Source organism: Oryzias latipes, chromosome 8 (assembly GCF_002234675.1).
Source record: "Oryzias latipes chromosome 8, ASM223467v1".
NCBI lineage: Eukaryota > Metazoa > Chordata > Actinopteri > Beloniformes > Adrianichthyidae > Oryzias > Oryzias latipes.
This window is the reverse complement of record NC_019866.2, coordinates 13,580,931-13,594,937: the sequence shown is the minus strand read 5'-3', so window position 1 is coordinate 13,594,937 and position 14,007 is coordinate 13,580,931. Positions and strand designations below refer to the sequence as shown.

General features: G+C 37.8%; 1 protein-coding gene across 1 annotated transcript in view; it reads left to right on the top strand.

Annotated features, from left to right (window-relative positions):
- Positions 1-14,007, top strand: part of LOC101169039 (voltage-dependent T-type calcium channel subunit alpha-1I) — a 115,564-nt gene that overhangs the window by 55,871 nt on the left and 45,686 nt on the right. Inside the window, exons 20-27 of the mRNA XM_023957619.1 lie at positions 1,606-1,732; positions 2,365-2,490; positions 2,599-2,688; positions 2,854-3,046; positions 3,876-4,027; positions 4,820-4,929; positions 6,904-7,037; positions 7,220-7,290. Of these exons, the coding sequence (XP_023813387.1) occupies positions 1,606-1,732; positions 2,365-2,490; positions 2,599-2,688; positions 2,854-3,046; positions 3,876-4,027; positions 4,820-4,929; positions 6,904-7,037; positions 7,220-7,290 (1,003 nt within the window). The remainder of the gene's footprint in view (positions 1-1,605; positions 1,733-2,364; positions 2,491-2,598; positions 2,689-2,853; positions 3,047-3,875; positions 4,028-4,819; positions 4,930-6,903; positions 7,038-7,219; positions 7,291-14,007) is intronic.

The following is a 14,007-nucleotide window of genomic DNA, read 5'->3' as shown; positions in this document are numbered from 1 at the left end:
TTTGTTTGGAACACCAGTCTGTCCCCAGTCTCTGACAGACTGGCGACCTGTCCAGGATGTCTCCTGCCTTTGTCCACAATGGGCCGGGATAGGCTCAGGGAGCCTCGTGACCCAGAAAGGGACAAATTGGGTTTAGAAGATGAATAAATTAATTTTTCTGTTAACTTTTTTCATCTCTGTATTTCAGCAATCACAAACGGGATGGCTGACTATGACTTTTATTTAATAGATCTTAAAAAGATCTCAAAATCACTGTATTTTGTGTATTTCCTGTTCAATGTCAGCGCAGGCTACAAGTAAAAACAGACCACATTTGTCTCTGAAACATATCTTTATGCAATCATGTCCACTGTATCTTATTGTCTGCCTATTTGATCGCTTACAAAAACCAAAATTTGGGAACCAATTGAGCCTATAATTGCCATTATAGGCTGCCATGGCTGATTCACTATTGCTGTGTATTATCACTGTCAGAAATATGCAATAAGCCACAGACTCAAACTGTCCTATCAAGTTTTAAATGGACACACTTCAGCAGCACTCAATGGCTCACAACCCCAGATCTGAATGCTCCACTAAGATCCACCACAAATGGACTCCTGCCTTTACCAGCATTTAAGACCTACTACAATCAGAAATCCTTCTTTTTTGTGTTCACTAAAACCTGGAATGAAATCCAGCAAGCCATCAGGACTCCAACATCCCCAAAAGTATTTAAAAGAACATCTGGAGTTTATTTAAAAAGCAAATACAGCTGCAACCATTGTGGTTATAGGTTGACACCAGTTTTAGGCAGATGTGTGAATGTGTGTGTGGGTGTGTGAGTGTGTGGGGGTGTGTGTGTGTGTGCATGGATGAATGGCACTGAGACTGTAGTAAAGCGCTATATAGGTATTTACCATTTATTTTGCTTTTGTCTGTCGTTTATTCAGCGTACAGATCAGACATAAAGCTGCGATGAAAAGACAGAATGAGACAGGAAAACAACTGTGCTTTTTGTGATATTAATATAAAACTAATACATCATTTGTTTTATGGATGCAGTTTTTGGGAGGATTTTTCCTGTTGGTGTTGCATAAAATTTCCTTTTAATACACAAATAGAAAAACACCAAATATTTATTGTAGTAATCTCAGGTAATATTTAATTTAGTTCCCAAAATTTTATTTATTACTTGGAAATTTTTTATTCACAATAAAAGATTTTTGAAAATCAAACCCTTTTAATTACATTTCACAAATAGATTTGCTTGTATTTTACATCACCTAAATTAATGAAAAGAAAAAATAAAAACAATTTCCACTTTTGTTTATGATAGGCCTTTTACCAGAATTCCCGGTGTTTGATTATTTGTGAGTTCTTTTTTTTTCTGAGAAATAGAAGTGTGGCGGGAGAGCGTGAGAAATCAATCAAATGCATGTGTCTCACAGTGCTTGAGAGTATAGTTTTACATTTTTCTGCAGAATATATGCTTTCCCTCATGTTTAAGGAAACTTCTACAACTTGAATCACTCTTTTACAATGCTGTTGTATTAAATGTATTGTCTAATTTAAAAAAATTACCCTTAAATATGACTTTTCTTGCTCTCCATGTGTCCCCTTCAGAGTGATCAGCAGAGCTCCAGGATTAAAGTTGGTGGTGGAGACGCTCATCACTTCTCTGAAGCCCATTGGCAACATTGTTCTCATCTGCTGTGCATTTTTCATCATTTTTGGGATTCTTGGAGTACAGGTACGGCAGAGCTGTTACATACGCACAATGACACTTAAGCTACATGTTTAAAACACAGCTCTGGGCATGTTGAAAGAGTGTAAAATGTTGAGGTGCTGCAAATCACGGTAATCTTCCTCCAGGGTTTTTCTATAATTCTGGCTGGACATAAACAGCAATTATTAATTTCACCTTATTTGTTAACTTTCCAACAGTTGAAACTTCTGTTACTTGAAAAGAACGGCATCCATATTTCATCACCAAATCCCAGTCCCTGATTGGTCAAACTTTACCTGGTTTATGTTTAAACTAATGCTCAGTGTGTTTTGTACGTAGAGCCAAAAAATTAGACTTAAAAACTTGAACATGATAGTTTTGAACGTGGAAACCCGAAACGCACAAATATGCACATTTACATAGACTTTTTATTGGAAATTGAACAGCCCGCCTTATGTCTCATCCCTTTTAAAACCCACAAACACTTCAAGCTTTATCTCTCTAAAATAAAGCGGCATTTTTCAACTCTTCATTGCTAAAGACCCATCACTGATCCACAAAGTTTTTACCATACTGGAGAAGCCTACACTTGCTTTTTCTGTGTCTAAGATTTCTCTAACAAGATTTTTTGTTTGTTTTATGCTCTCTGCTGGCAGCTGTTTAAAGGAAAGTTCTTCTATTGTCTTGGCCCTGATGTCAAGAACATCACCAACAAATCTGACTGTCTTCAAGCTAATTACAAGTGGGTTCACCATAAGTACAACTTTGACAATCTGGGACAGGTATGCTGCTGTTATGATTTTTTTTTTTTTTCCCAAGAAAAGATTTTTTTTTTAACTACGGTATGTTCTAGAAAATTATATGAAACGTTTTGTTCATCTGCTTTTCAGGCTCTGATGTCTCTGTTTGTCCTGGCCTCCAAGGATGGCTGGGTCAATATAATGTACCACGGCCTGGATGCTGTGGGTGTGGATCAACAGGTATGTGAACGTAAACATGAAAAAGTGGAAATGTTTTGGACACAAATAAACTTTTTCTCCTTTGCATTAAAATAACCACCCAATGTTCTTTCTGTTTCTTTTCATATTTGTTTTTTTCCTTCTCTCATGTAAAACTACATCAAAAACCAAAACCTCCAACGACAGCCGATAACCAACAACAATCCATGGATGCTGCTGTACTTCATCTCTTTCCTCCTCATCGTTAGCTTTTTTGTCCTCAACATGTTTGTTGGGGTGGTGGTGGAAAACTTTCATAAGTGCCGCCAACACCAAGAGGTGGAAGAAGCCAAGAGGCGGGAGGAGAAGCGTCAGCGTCGCATGGAAAAGAAGAGGAGGAGTAAGAGCAACGACCGAGACAGGACAGTGATCAAATATCTATCAGATAAAAGGATAGAGAACATTAAAATTTAAAAATGAAGAGGAAAATATGGAGGAAAAAACTTAAATAATTGTGGAAAAAATGTTTTACAGAAATTGTATCCAATTTGTGTTTTTTAATTCTTTTAGGTTGTTTTTTTTACAGTTAATGGATTTGATGCAGTACCAAATTCCACTGTATTGATAATTGGACCAACACACGTTTCAATTTGAACTTTGTTTCAGTCTCAGCTTTTTAATTTATAGAGCATCTGCTACCATTTTCAGGAAAAGGATCTGAAATGATTTTAGTGTTGAAAACAAACAGGGATTACCTCTGATTTCACATTATATTTTAATATTCCTCAACAAAACACTGGTAATATGGAATATACTTAATTTTAATAGTAATGGAAATAATACAAAAAAATGGATATTCCAACATAAGGGGAAATGCTGCAAAATAAAAGGATTTTCAAAGATAAAATAAAACAAAATATGTTGATGAGAATAATTTTGTTTTTTCTTACATTGTAAACGTACATGAATAAATTAAAATAAAAATTTGTATTAAAATAGCCGTGTTTAAAAATCAAAACCAGGGTCATAAATGTCTGTGTGCATTTCTGCGTCTTTAGGCCACACCTCACTGCACTCCAGGCACATGGTTACAAACTCAGTTGAACATTGCGTTGTAGTTTTTTTTTGTTTTTTAAAAAGGGTAAATATTTGTTTAGATCTGCACTGACACAGAACATGGACTGTTTGGAATACACTTCACTGGAAGAATCTCCACTCTTTCTTTGCAGAGGCCCAGAAGCTTCCCTACTTTGCCAGCTATGGCCAAATGCGTCTGATGATCCACACACTCTGCACAAACCACTATCTGGACCTCATCATCACCTTCATCATTTGCATTAATGTCATCACGATGTCCTTGGAGCACTACAATCAACCTCATGTAAGAGACAAATATTTCTAGAGTGTGCAAAGATTTATGGTTTGCTCTTTTTTTTTAAGGATCTAAGCCCAACTTTTGTTGCAATGGGTAAAACAGAAAGTCTTTCTCTGTGCAACACGGTATGAGTCTGCTTGATCATAAACGTTTTGAAGGCACGTAGATACCGTGAGGAGGCTGTATTATCCCGGCCGCACAGCCTGTGTGATGAGTCACCGTGTCCCACTAAAAAGTGCTGCGATTGCACTTCTGATTTATCGAGGGCCAGTGTCACATGGCTCTTTTGCTGTATGTATCTGTTCATTCGTGCGTGGCAAACAAAGCTTCAGGGTTGATTGCATTTTTTCTGAAAGAGTGAAAAAGTGATTATCTTGAGATAAGATGGCCGTTTGACCTTTAATATGGAGCAAGCTTTCTCAAACTGACCGAGTATCAGATAAATATCACAGGTCCTGGCTGTATTTGTCAGCTGTTGGGCCTGACATTTGGCAGCCTCCCACTTGAAAAAAAAAAAAGCCTTGCTCTATTTATGAAAAGCGGAAACAGCAAGTGAACTGATGTAGCCTCGACAAGCAAAAAAGATCTAGAGCTTTTCACTGTGCAACATTGGAGTATCCTGCTTAAATTTGCAGGAAACATTTGTGGTGCTTTGAAAGCAGAATGCTGTCATTCGGCCTTAGAAAAGTTGATTTTCTTCTATAAGATTTTGTGTTCCCTCTCTGCTGATGGTCCTTCATCAAAGATACAAACACTTTCATGCATTGAAACACGACATCTTCTCCTGTTTCGTTGCAGTCCCTGGATCTCGCCCTCAAGTACTGCAACTATTTCTTCACCTCCACTTTTGTCCTGGAAGCTGTACTCAAACTCATCGCGTTTGGATTCCGTCGCTTCTTCAAGGACAGGTACCATGTGATTCTTTTAACCCTTCTAGATCTCTGGTTAGAGTAAAAAAACATGGTATGAGTCACTTTATTAGCTGTGATTAAAGTTTTGTTACTTTGATTTACAAATTTCTGGCTAAGATGCACCAAAACCTGTAAAATAAACATTTCTTTTAAATCACAGCTGACAACACATTACCTACTACTACTACATTTGCTGCATTGAGATGGTCCTGTGTGACACATGGTGTCTTTTATTTTGAAAGGTAGACATGTGAGCCTTCATCAAAATTTATGAACTATTTTATATTTTGAAATTAGGCTATTTTGTCCGTATGCTTATGTTTTATTCATGCCAAAAACACAATTCTTCATTTACTTTCATCATAATAATAACAATAACATAAAGCAGTGTTTTCTTTTTCTAGAGGGTGAAGTATGACTTTATGGTTCCTACTGGGTTGGTGAGAAATCAACCCAAATGTTGCTCTATATGCTGAAGTCTGCATATCCCTTCTTTGTTTCCAATGAAAAAACATAATCTGGATTATTATATGTTTATTTTATTTTGCATCTTAAAATCTACAATATGTTTCTCTTTTTTTTCCTTCCTGTTCATTCCAGTCGTTTGTCACACTTGTGACGACAAAGGTATTAAACATTAAAGTGCCGATCAGAGCTTTAGGCACAGGCTTTAATCTCCTGACTGAACAGCATGTAATTGTGCCACAAAAAACACTTATTTAGTTCAAAGTGTTGCTGCACAAATCCACATTTTGCTTTGATCAATAAAAATAGAAAGAGGAGCAACAGCTTTAATGCCATCCCGGATTATGAGATGTGCTATAAGGCCTGAGATAGCCTTTGGACATTTTTGATACGGTAATGGGTTCTGCATTTCTAAAAAGCACTAAATATGGAGGCTGTTAAAGAATTGTTCTCTCTTTAGCAATCACCGTCCTTGTTTTTATGTATTTATTTTATGACCAAAATTAGTCAATTTTACAAAATTTTGTTTTGTATTATGGTCTTCCTTACATGGTTGTTATTTTTTTAAAATAAAAGTTATCTATTCTACAAAAAATTAAGCTACACCTCATGCACAACCTCTTCCCATTTTGGGATTGACATCATAATGAACTCACACGACTCTTGACTTACTACACCATTTTATCACGCGTTTAATAAAGACCATAACAGTATGTGTGAGCAGATTGGGGTAAATTCAGAGTATCTTATGATTTAGTACATTAGAGAACCCTTAGAACCAATAATCATAAGTAATAATTTCCTCTGTATGGTTATCAGTCTGCTATGTCAGTCCTTGCTATTACATTTCAAGGCAGAACTCTACATCTTTGCTGGAAATGTTTAGTTCTTGCAAAAACACATTTTTCACGAATCTACTTATTCATATTTTATAGTTTTTAATTCAAGACTTTTCTGCTGAATTTCCGTCTCTGCTTTACATTTCCAAACTTAAGTTATCTTCTTATTTTACAAATGCGTTCGTCTGACCTAGGCAATCAAGAAAACCTGATGTTCAAGAGAAATTATTTCTCATTTAACCTTTTCCTAAAGGTTTAGGTGGTGATTTATTTACCTATATTTGAACACCCACTCCCATTATAATCGTGTTTTTAGTGTTTTTATCATATTGTTGTGGCATTTTGGAGGACATATAAAAAGAAAATCAAGCCAAAAATTACAGTAATGAATATTTCATAATTCAAACCCATTGTGAATCAGGAGCAGACAAACAAATGCAGTTTGAAAAAGATTGTATTTGTGACATAGAAAATACGCTGGGCTGGCCACAACCTGCCTGCTCCATTCCTCCTTAATACACCCACAACCCAAAAAAGTCCTAATTGTACATATTGCATATCATTTTTATGCACAATTTTGCATTGGAAACGGGCTAATAAGTTGGCATAGATGTCAACATTTGTTGTGCAATGTTTGGGGTTCTTGAGTCTACTGGGTCTGTGCTAGGTGGAACCAGCTGGATCTGGCCATCGTGCTCCTGTCAGTGATGGGGATCACACTGGAGGAGATTGAGATCAGTGCTGCCCTGCCCATCAACCCCACTATCATCAGGATCATGAGGGTCCTGAGAATAGCTCGAGGTACACATTGGGAAATGTTCACATGTCCTTTTCTGTATGTCTCAAACAGCAATGATTGATTGGTGTTGTTGAAGTATTGAATGCTAACAGTAGGTGTGTCAAAAATCGTCAATTATTTACTGGTTTCATGGTTTTGCATGAAAGTTAACCACGCCCACCTCTGTTTTTTCATGGTCGCATAGTACTGAAGCTACTGAAGATGGCAACAGGAATGAGAGCGCTGCTGGATACAGTAGTCCAAGCCCTGCCTCAGGTAAAACTGCCCCCTCTGTTACTCTCACACATACAGACCCCCCTCTCCCAAAGAAAAAGTTGACCAGCGTCAGTCAATACTCAGGAGAAGGGGGAGATGGGAGGATATGATTGCTGTAATTTCTGCTGGCCTTTAGATGACTCTGACAGAAGACTAATCAAAGACTGAATCTACATGCACATCCTCATAGTCAGATGGTGCAGAGACTGTCTTATTTTTACATTTCAGCTTGACGCATTTAGACTCCCAATAAAAGCCCGTTGGATGAAAAGGATGTTGTGTATCCGCTTTAGACAAAAATCAAGACTTTACCCAATTAGTATGTCTTTATTAAAAATGTGTGACAGGGCATACAATCGAAGCATGGAATACATCAAATAAATTACAAGGTAAAACAAAAAGTACAATCCCTGAAATAAATGTAAAGTGTCTTTTAATCCAGAAATGGTACGTTGCTTTTATCACTATATCAGTCCAGAAAGTAATGCACCAAAGTTCCTTTTATGTCTGTCAGATCTTGTCAAAATGTCATGGAGGGTTTAAGTCTTTAGTCGTTACTTAATCTTTTGGAAAGTTATTTACTAAGTTTGAAACCAAAACCACAATTTTCCAACTGGATCCGTTTTGGTTTTTCCATTTGTGCTGAACTCATGCTGCAGCCCCCTAATGCAGAGAGCTGCTGCCCTGTAGCTGACTCACCTCTGAAACAGCACACTGTGCAGCCAGGAGAAGAGAGAAGGATTGCTTCTGACTCACCGCATTGCGTTTGCTGCTGGTTACAAAGACTGACAGCTCAACTGGAACCAGCAAAATACAGAGGGCTCAGCTTCTTTTAGCCAAACAATCGATGGGAAAACTCTACTCTGTACACTTTGGAGTCAGTGCTTAAAGTTATGCCTTAGTCACAACTGCCCTACAGTCTGTGGGCAAACCTGTATGAGGCGTGCAGGTGGTCTGCACAAAATAACAAGATTGTAGACCCCTCAATAAGATCGTACGGAGATGATGTTTCTGTGAATTTTTTATATTATTACTATTTTTAAATAGGTGAGACCAGTTGTGGTTCTATACTGAATTACTCCCCAGGCGAGACCCTCCCCAAGTGACGCCCCACCCCATTAGAGTCACAACTGAATTTTGTTCGTCCAACACGTCAAACACTATATAATACATAATATATCGATCTCTAGTTCAAAGAATGAAAATCATCTCATGGTTGCTGTTTTCAAAATAAGCTTCATACATGCAGACTACATACACGCCTTCATGTATGACCTAATTTTGTTGCTTAGGGAAGCAACAAAATCTTTCCATTTCTGATGGTCGCGGGCCAAGGTGTGGTTCCCCATGTGTGTCCAAATTCCTTCAGCTCAGCTTCTACTGTTCTGTGCCAGGTGATCTTCGGCTGTCCTCTTTTTCTTTTTCCATCCGGTGCCCAGTGTAGTGCTGTCTTTATGATCGTGTTTTCTTGACTCTTGAGTACATGTCCAATCCATATCCAGCGTCTTTTGAAGATAATTGTTGACATGTCTTCTTGATTGCTGCAGGACAATAGATTGGAGATCTCTTGTGGCCTGAAAATTCTCAATATCCTCCTCAAATTTCTGGTGTGGAAGATAGAGCGTTTTGTCAAGTCTTGCTGTGTAATTCTCCAGCACCCTGCTCCGTACAGTAACACTGACAGAACACAGCTGTTAAAGAATATCAGTTTGGTCTTGGTGCTGTACTGTGATGACTTCCAAATATTGTTCATGCTGATGAAAATCTTGCTTTGTTAATCCTGTTCTGTATGTCCTTATTACTGTGATGTAGCATTCAAGGTCAAGATCTCTGACTTTTTTGGGTTGATTTTGAGACCGAATTGATCAAAATCCGCTCAACCGGTCAGTCTTGTCCTGCATGTGTCAGTGAATATGAGAGAGCAGTGACAGTTCATCAGGAAAGTCGAGATCCTCGAGGGTGGAAAAGAATGTCCATCTAATGCCAGTTGGTCCAGCTTCAGTCGTGCACCGCATCACCCAGTCTATCACAGGGTTGAAGAGACGAGCTGACATCACACAGCCTTGACAGACTCCAGTTTTCACTTCAAACCAGATGTCAATTCTTCCCACATAGCATCTGTAGTTGTTAAAGAAGCTTCTAATCAGTTGTATCATGTGGGTTGGTACTCCATAAGCACTCAAGATTCGCCACAAGCTGTCTCTGTGCACACTGTCAGAAGCTTTTTCAAAGTCTATGAAGTTAACGAAGAGCTGTTGCTGCCATTCAGCACTCTGTTCTACGATGTTTCTCAGATCAAAAATCTGTTCTGTGCATCTCCTCCCTTTTTTTTAAAACCAGTTTGTACCTTTCTAGTGTGACATTTGCAGTTTCCGATAACCTCTTGATGATTATTGGCCAGGATCTTGCTCGGGATAAACAGAAAGGGTGATACTGTGCCAGTTGTTACAGTTGCTGAGTGTGCCCTTATTTGAAACTTTGATAATTATACCTTTAGCCCATTCTTCTGGTATGCTTGCTGATGTCCAAACGGTCTTGAAAAATGGTTCTGTTGCTGACTCTGGGTCGGTCTTAAACAGCTTTGCATTCAAATTGTCATGACCTGATGCTTTATTGCTTTTCAGTGACTTGATGACTGAAACAATTTCCTCCTTTGTTGGTGGGTCAGTGTTGATGTCCAAGTCTGTCTCTCCTTCTGGATTATCTGTTCCTTTTGGTGGTGAACCTCTGATCAAAACTTCCTGAAAATGTTCAGCGCAGCGTGCGTCTTGTTCTGCTTCTGTTGTGAGAAGCTTGCCCTGTTTGTCTCAAATTGGTGAACTGATTGTAGAGTGGTGTTTTCCACACAGTTGTGGACTAATTCTGTCTACACGCTATACGCGCTCCTGTTGGCTGAGCATGCAGCTGGGCGTGACAGGAGTGCACGCAGCTGCAGGGGGCGCTGATTTGCTGGTTGCAGGCCGTTCCAAACCCTGTGATATAGGAGACAATAAAAAAAACAATAATGGCCCGTTTTCTTTTTTTTTCCTCCAAGCGCTAAGCCGGAGCCCCCTGACTTTAATAACCCCCAAAAAATATGGTGGTTTGAGGTTTCTGGCCATTTGATAAGACATTCCCTTCTAAGATCTATGAATAATTGTCAATTTAGGTTTTTTAGTTTCTTCCCTTTTTTCCACTTCCTGTTTTTCTATCTGTATATCTGCTCCACAGGAAATCTCATATGCAAAGAAAAAACATTCTTGAAACCGTCAAACAAATCCTGAAGTGAAAAAATACTCTCCCCAAACAGAAAGACACGGAGCAAAAACTGCTTAACATGTGCAAATATAATGTCCCTTCTGACCCAGTGACCACCAATAAAGTTCAAGAAACAAAACAGATGTTAAAAAGAGAGTTTTGAATGTGATTGCTCCAGGTTTCTGTTGGTCAGTCCCTAATCAAATAGAGTCTTTTTACTAATTGAAAGTCAAGCTGGGTCTCTGGGTAAATCTGCACATGTGTAGATATTGAAAGAATGTGAACAAAAGACCTTCACCTGCTGACACTTTTAATCCGGCATTATTGCACCATATTTCACAGTTATGATGAAATGGCGAGCTGCCCGTTCTATTTTATTACACCACATGAAATACCGTGGACAGCATTTCTAAAAAGGCCTTTCGGATGTGGACGAACAAAACCGCCGCATGCTCAGTGTGAGAGAATGAGACTGAAAGTTTCTGTGGCACACAGGGACGGATGTCTGTCAGAATAATAAGTAATAAAGATAGAGCACATTCTGAAAACTGTAGAGCTTCTACACCCCGGTAAGAAGTTAATGGGTCCTGTTGGGACTTGGTGATGACCTAATACCAATTTTAATTATTAAAACTCCTATTGCCTATAAGACTTTGTGATATTAAAAGACATTTTCATAGCCCATCTTTTCGAGAAAGTGTGAAATGAGAAAATATTGTACTCATTCTGCTCCTGCGTAGTGATGAAATGGCTGAAGCAAGCCACTTATAATTAACGGCAACATATAGCATATAAGGATGAAGTAGAAAATATCAGAGTAGAATCGAAGATATAGAATAATAAAAACGTAATAATTATTGTTTATTTTTACTGTTTTACAAAGGAAAATGCAAGCAAACAAAATAAAGTTGGAATCAAGTTAAAATTTGGTGTTACTACCTTTGTGCTTTCAAATCAGCACAACTTCTTAAAGGGACTATTTCAAACAGAAAAGGGCTTTGTAAGATTATAAATGTCAACATATTATAAACAGATGCTTATGATCATAAATGTTACAAGAAAAAAAAGATTTAAAAAAAGTTGCACGAGGGTTGAAACCCAGTCCTGAACTCAAACAGAAACTCAAACAGTTGTGTAGGCTGTGTTGCCATATAGAGTCACAGTTTTCCAGAAGTCTAAAAGTCATCTAAAAACCGCCAGGAAACACAAAATAACGCTCCAAAATGTAATCAGTGATTAAGTAGCTAAAATTAGCAGAAATACTCATCCTTTATTTGTTACTTGCCATTATGGTTGAAAGTCCAACTTTGAGACATTTTTAATGACATTAAGTCAACAATTTTGCTGCTAGTCAGAGGAAAACTCCCATCAAACTTCGTTAATGACCACAGATCAGATGTGAGTCCCTCCAACCTTTTTTGTAAATATTAAAAACACTAAGGTTGTTGTCAGGGTTCTGACTTTTTCCTTAATAAAGAGAAGAACCACACAGGAGATGAGAACTTTTGCTAGACTTCTGCAGAAGGAGAATCGGTCTGTGACAGCGTGAACTGTCACAGAGGAGTTCTGCCATCCTAGTGCATGGAGCCTTCTTTTATTGAAAACTGAAGGTTGCAGACAGGAATGTGGGTCATTTAATCAGAAACAACAAGAACATCATATTCTCGTATAATCAGAACTTTTCAGGTCATTGTTTTCTTACTGAAAGATAGAAATGAGACAATCATATTATGGAGATTATAGTGTGCAAGCAAATGATAATTATATAACTGTAACAGTTGTATCCAAATTCCTTCACTAATCACTGCATAGTGCACTATATAATGTATTCACCATTTTGCTGTCCGAATCTACAATTCCGTAATCGAGTGCCCTAGAAATTTCCCAGAAGTCTCTGTGAAAACCGAGTGCGCATCCATGCTCACTAGATCGGCGAATATAGACCACAATAAATTGCGTTTGAACAATTTTTGCAAAAAAATGTGTTTCTGTATATTTTTTTTTATAAACCATCAATGTTTGTATCTTCAGAACACAGTGGATTCATATATAGTTGTCGCAAAACGCTCATATCAATTGGATTTTCACTTTGTGAAGTTTATAACGTAATATTCGCCATTATAAAACAAAAAGAAGTGAGCATGGTGTCCGAATTGCTTTCAAAATCCAGGGCACTAAATAAAGTCCCGCACTAAATAGTTTTTAGTAGTTAGGGATTATGGGAATTTAGACATAGCCTAGGATAGACATAGCCTAGGAAAACAATAAGTAAAGGAAAACAAAAACAAAAGCCTATTGGTAACTTACTATCATCATCAAAAGTAAAAATGTTTCCTGCCTTTTTATTTTTTGTGTATTCAAGTGAAATAAAATTTAAGCAAATGTCCTTGTGAATTGTATTAAAGACCGATTGGATTTTTAAAATCCTTTGTTAATATATTTTTTTAAGTAGCGTATCAATAAAACATTTAAAACAAACTCAAATATCACCTGAGACTACTTCAAAAACTTTTTGGTGTTTTTCTAATTATGTGCAACACCAACAGTAAAAATCCTTTCAAAAATATTTATACATTTATGAACAACAGATCTACTGTTTCTTTATCACAAAAAGCACCTTAGTTTTCCTCATTCCACGTCTTTTTGGAGCAGCTTCATGTCGGATCAGAACACTAAACTAACGTTAGACAAGTGTGAAATATATTAACTCCTAAATGGTAAGTGAGGACATGTAATACAAAATGCCAACAATGCATGAAAAAATAATAAAGCAATATATTATCAGAATGCGCTGAGTAAACTAAAGGCCAAAATTCAACCCAGTTTATATGAGGCTGCGCTCTTTGTGCTGCTTCACCTTGTCTGCGCAATACGTGAACAGGGAATATGCAAAATACACATATTTTAGGTAAAATAGGGATTAAAATTACACATTGTCTTTTGTTTTTAGACAGATTAGTGGACACATATTTAATTTTTTTTAGTGGCTCATGATAGGGAGGATAAAGAGTGTGTGATACTGTCCCACGTGCCTCCCCTGACTGCACTCCCCTGGTTGAAAAGTATTTTGATGAGGAATAAAAACCTCCAAACAGACCCCAAACCCGCCGAAATTATGTCAACCTGCCTAAAGCCATTTTTGCCCGCAAATTCAGAACTAACACCAACCAATTGGGCGGCAAACTGCCCAATCTGGCAACACTGTGTGTGGAAGCTTGTGAGGAACAGCTAAACTCAAATTTGAAATGTGTTTGTAGCAGAAGGCAGCTTGTTCATTGAAGGACTGGAGAGGTGTAGCATGGTGGAGGTTCGTTGAACATTTGGGGCTTCATTTCTGCAAATGGAGTTGGAATTAAGTCAGGATGCATGGCATTCTCATGCTGAGAAATACTGGCAGATACTTACCCATCATGCATCAGAGAGGCAAATGACTGGCGCCAAAATTAATCTAAAACGGAACAGGATGTACTAGAGCTAATG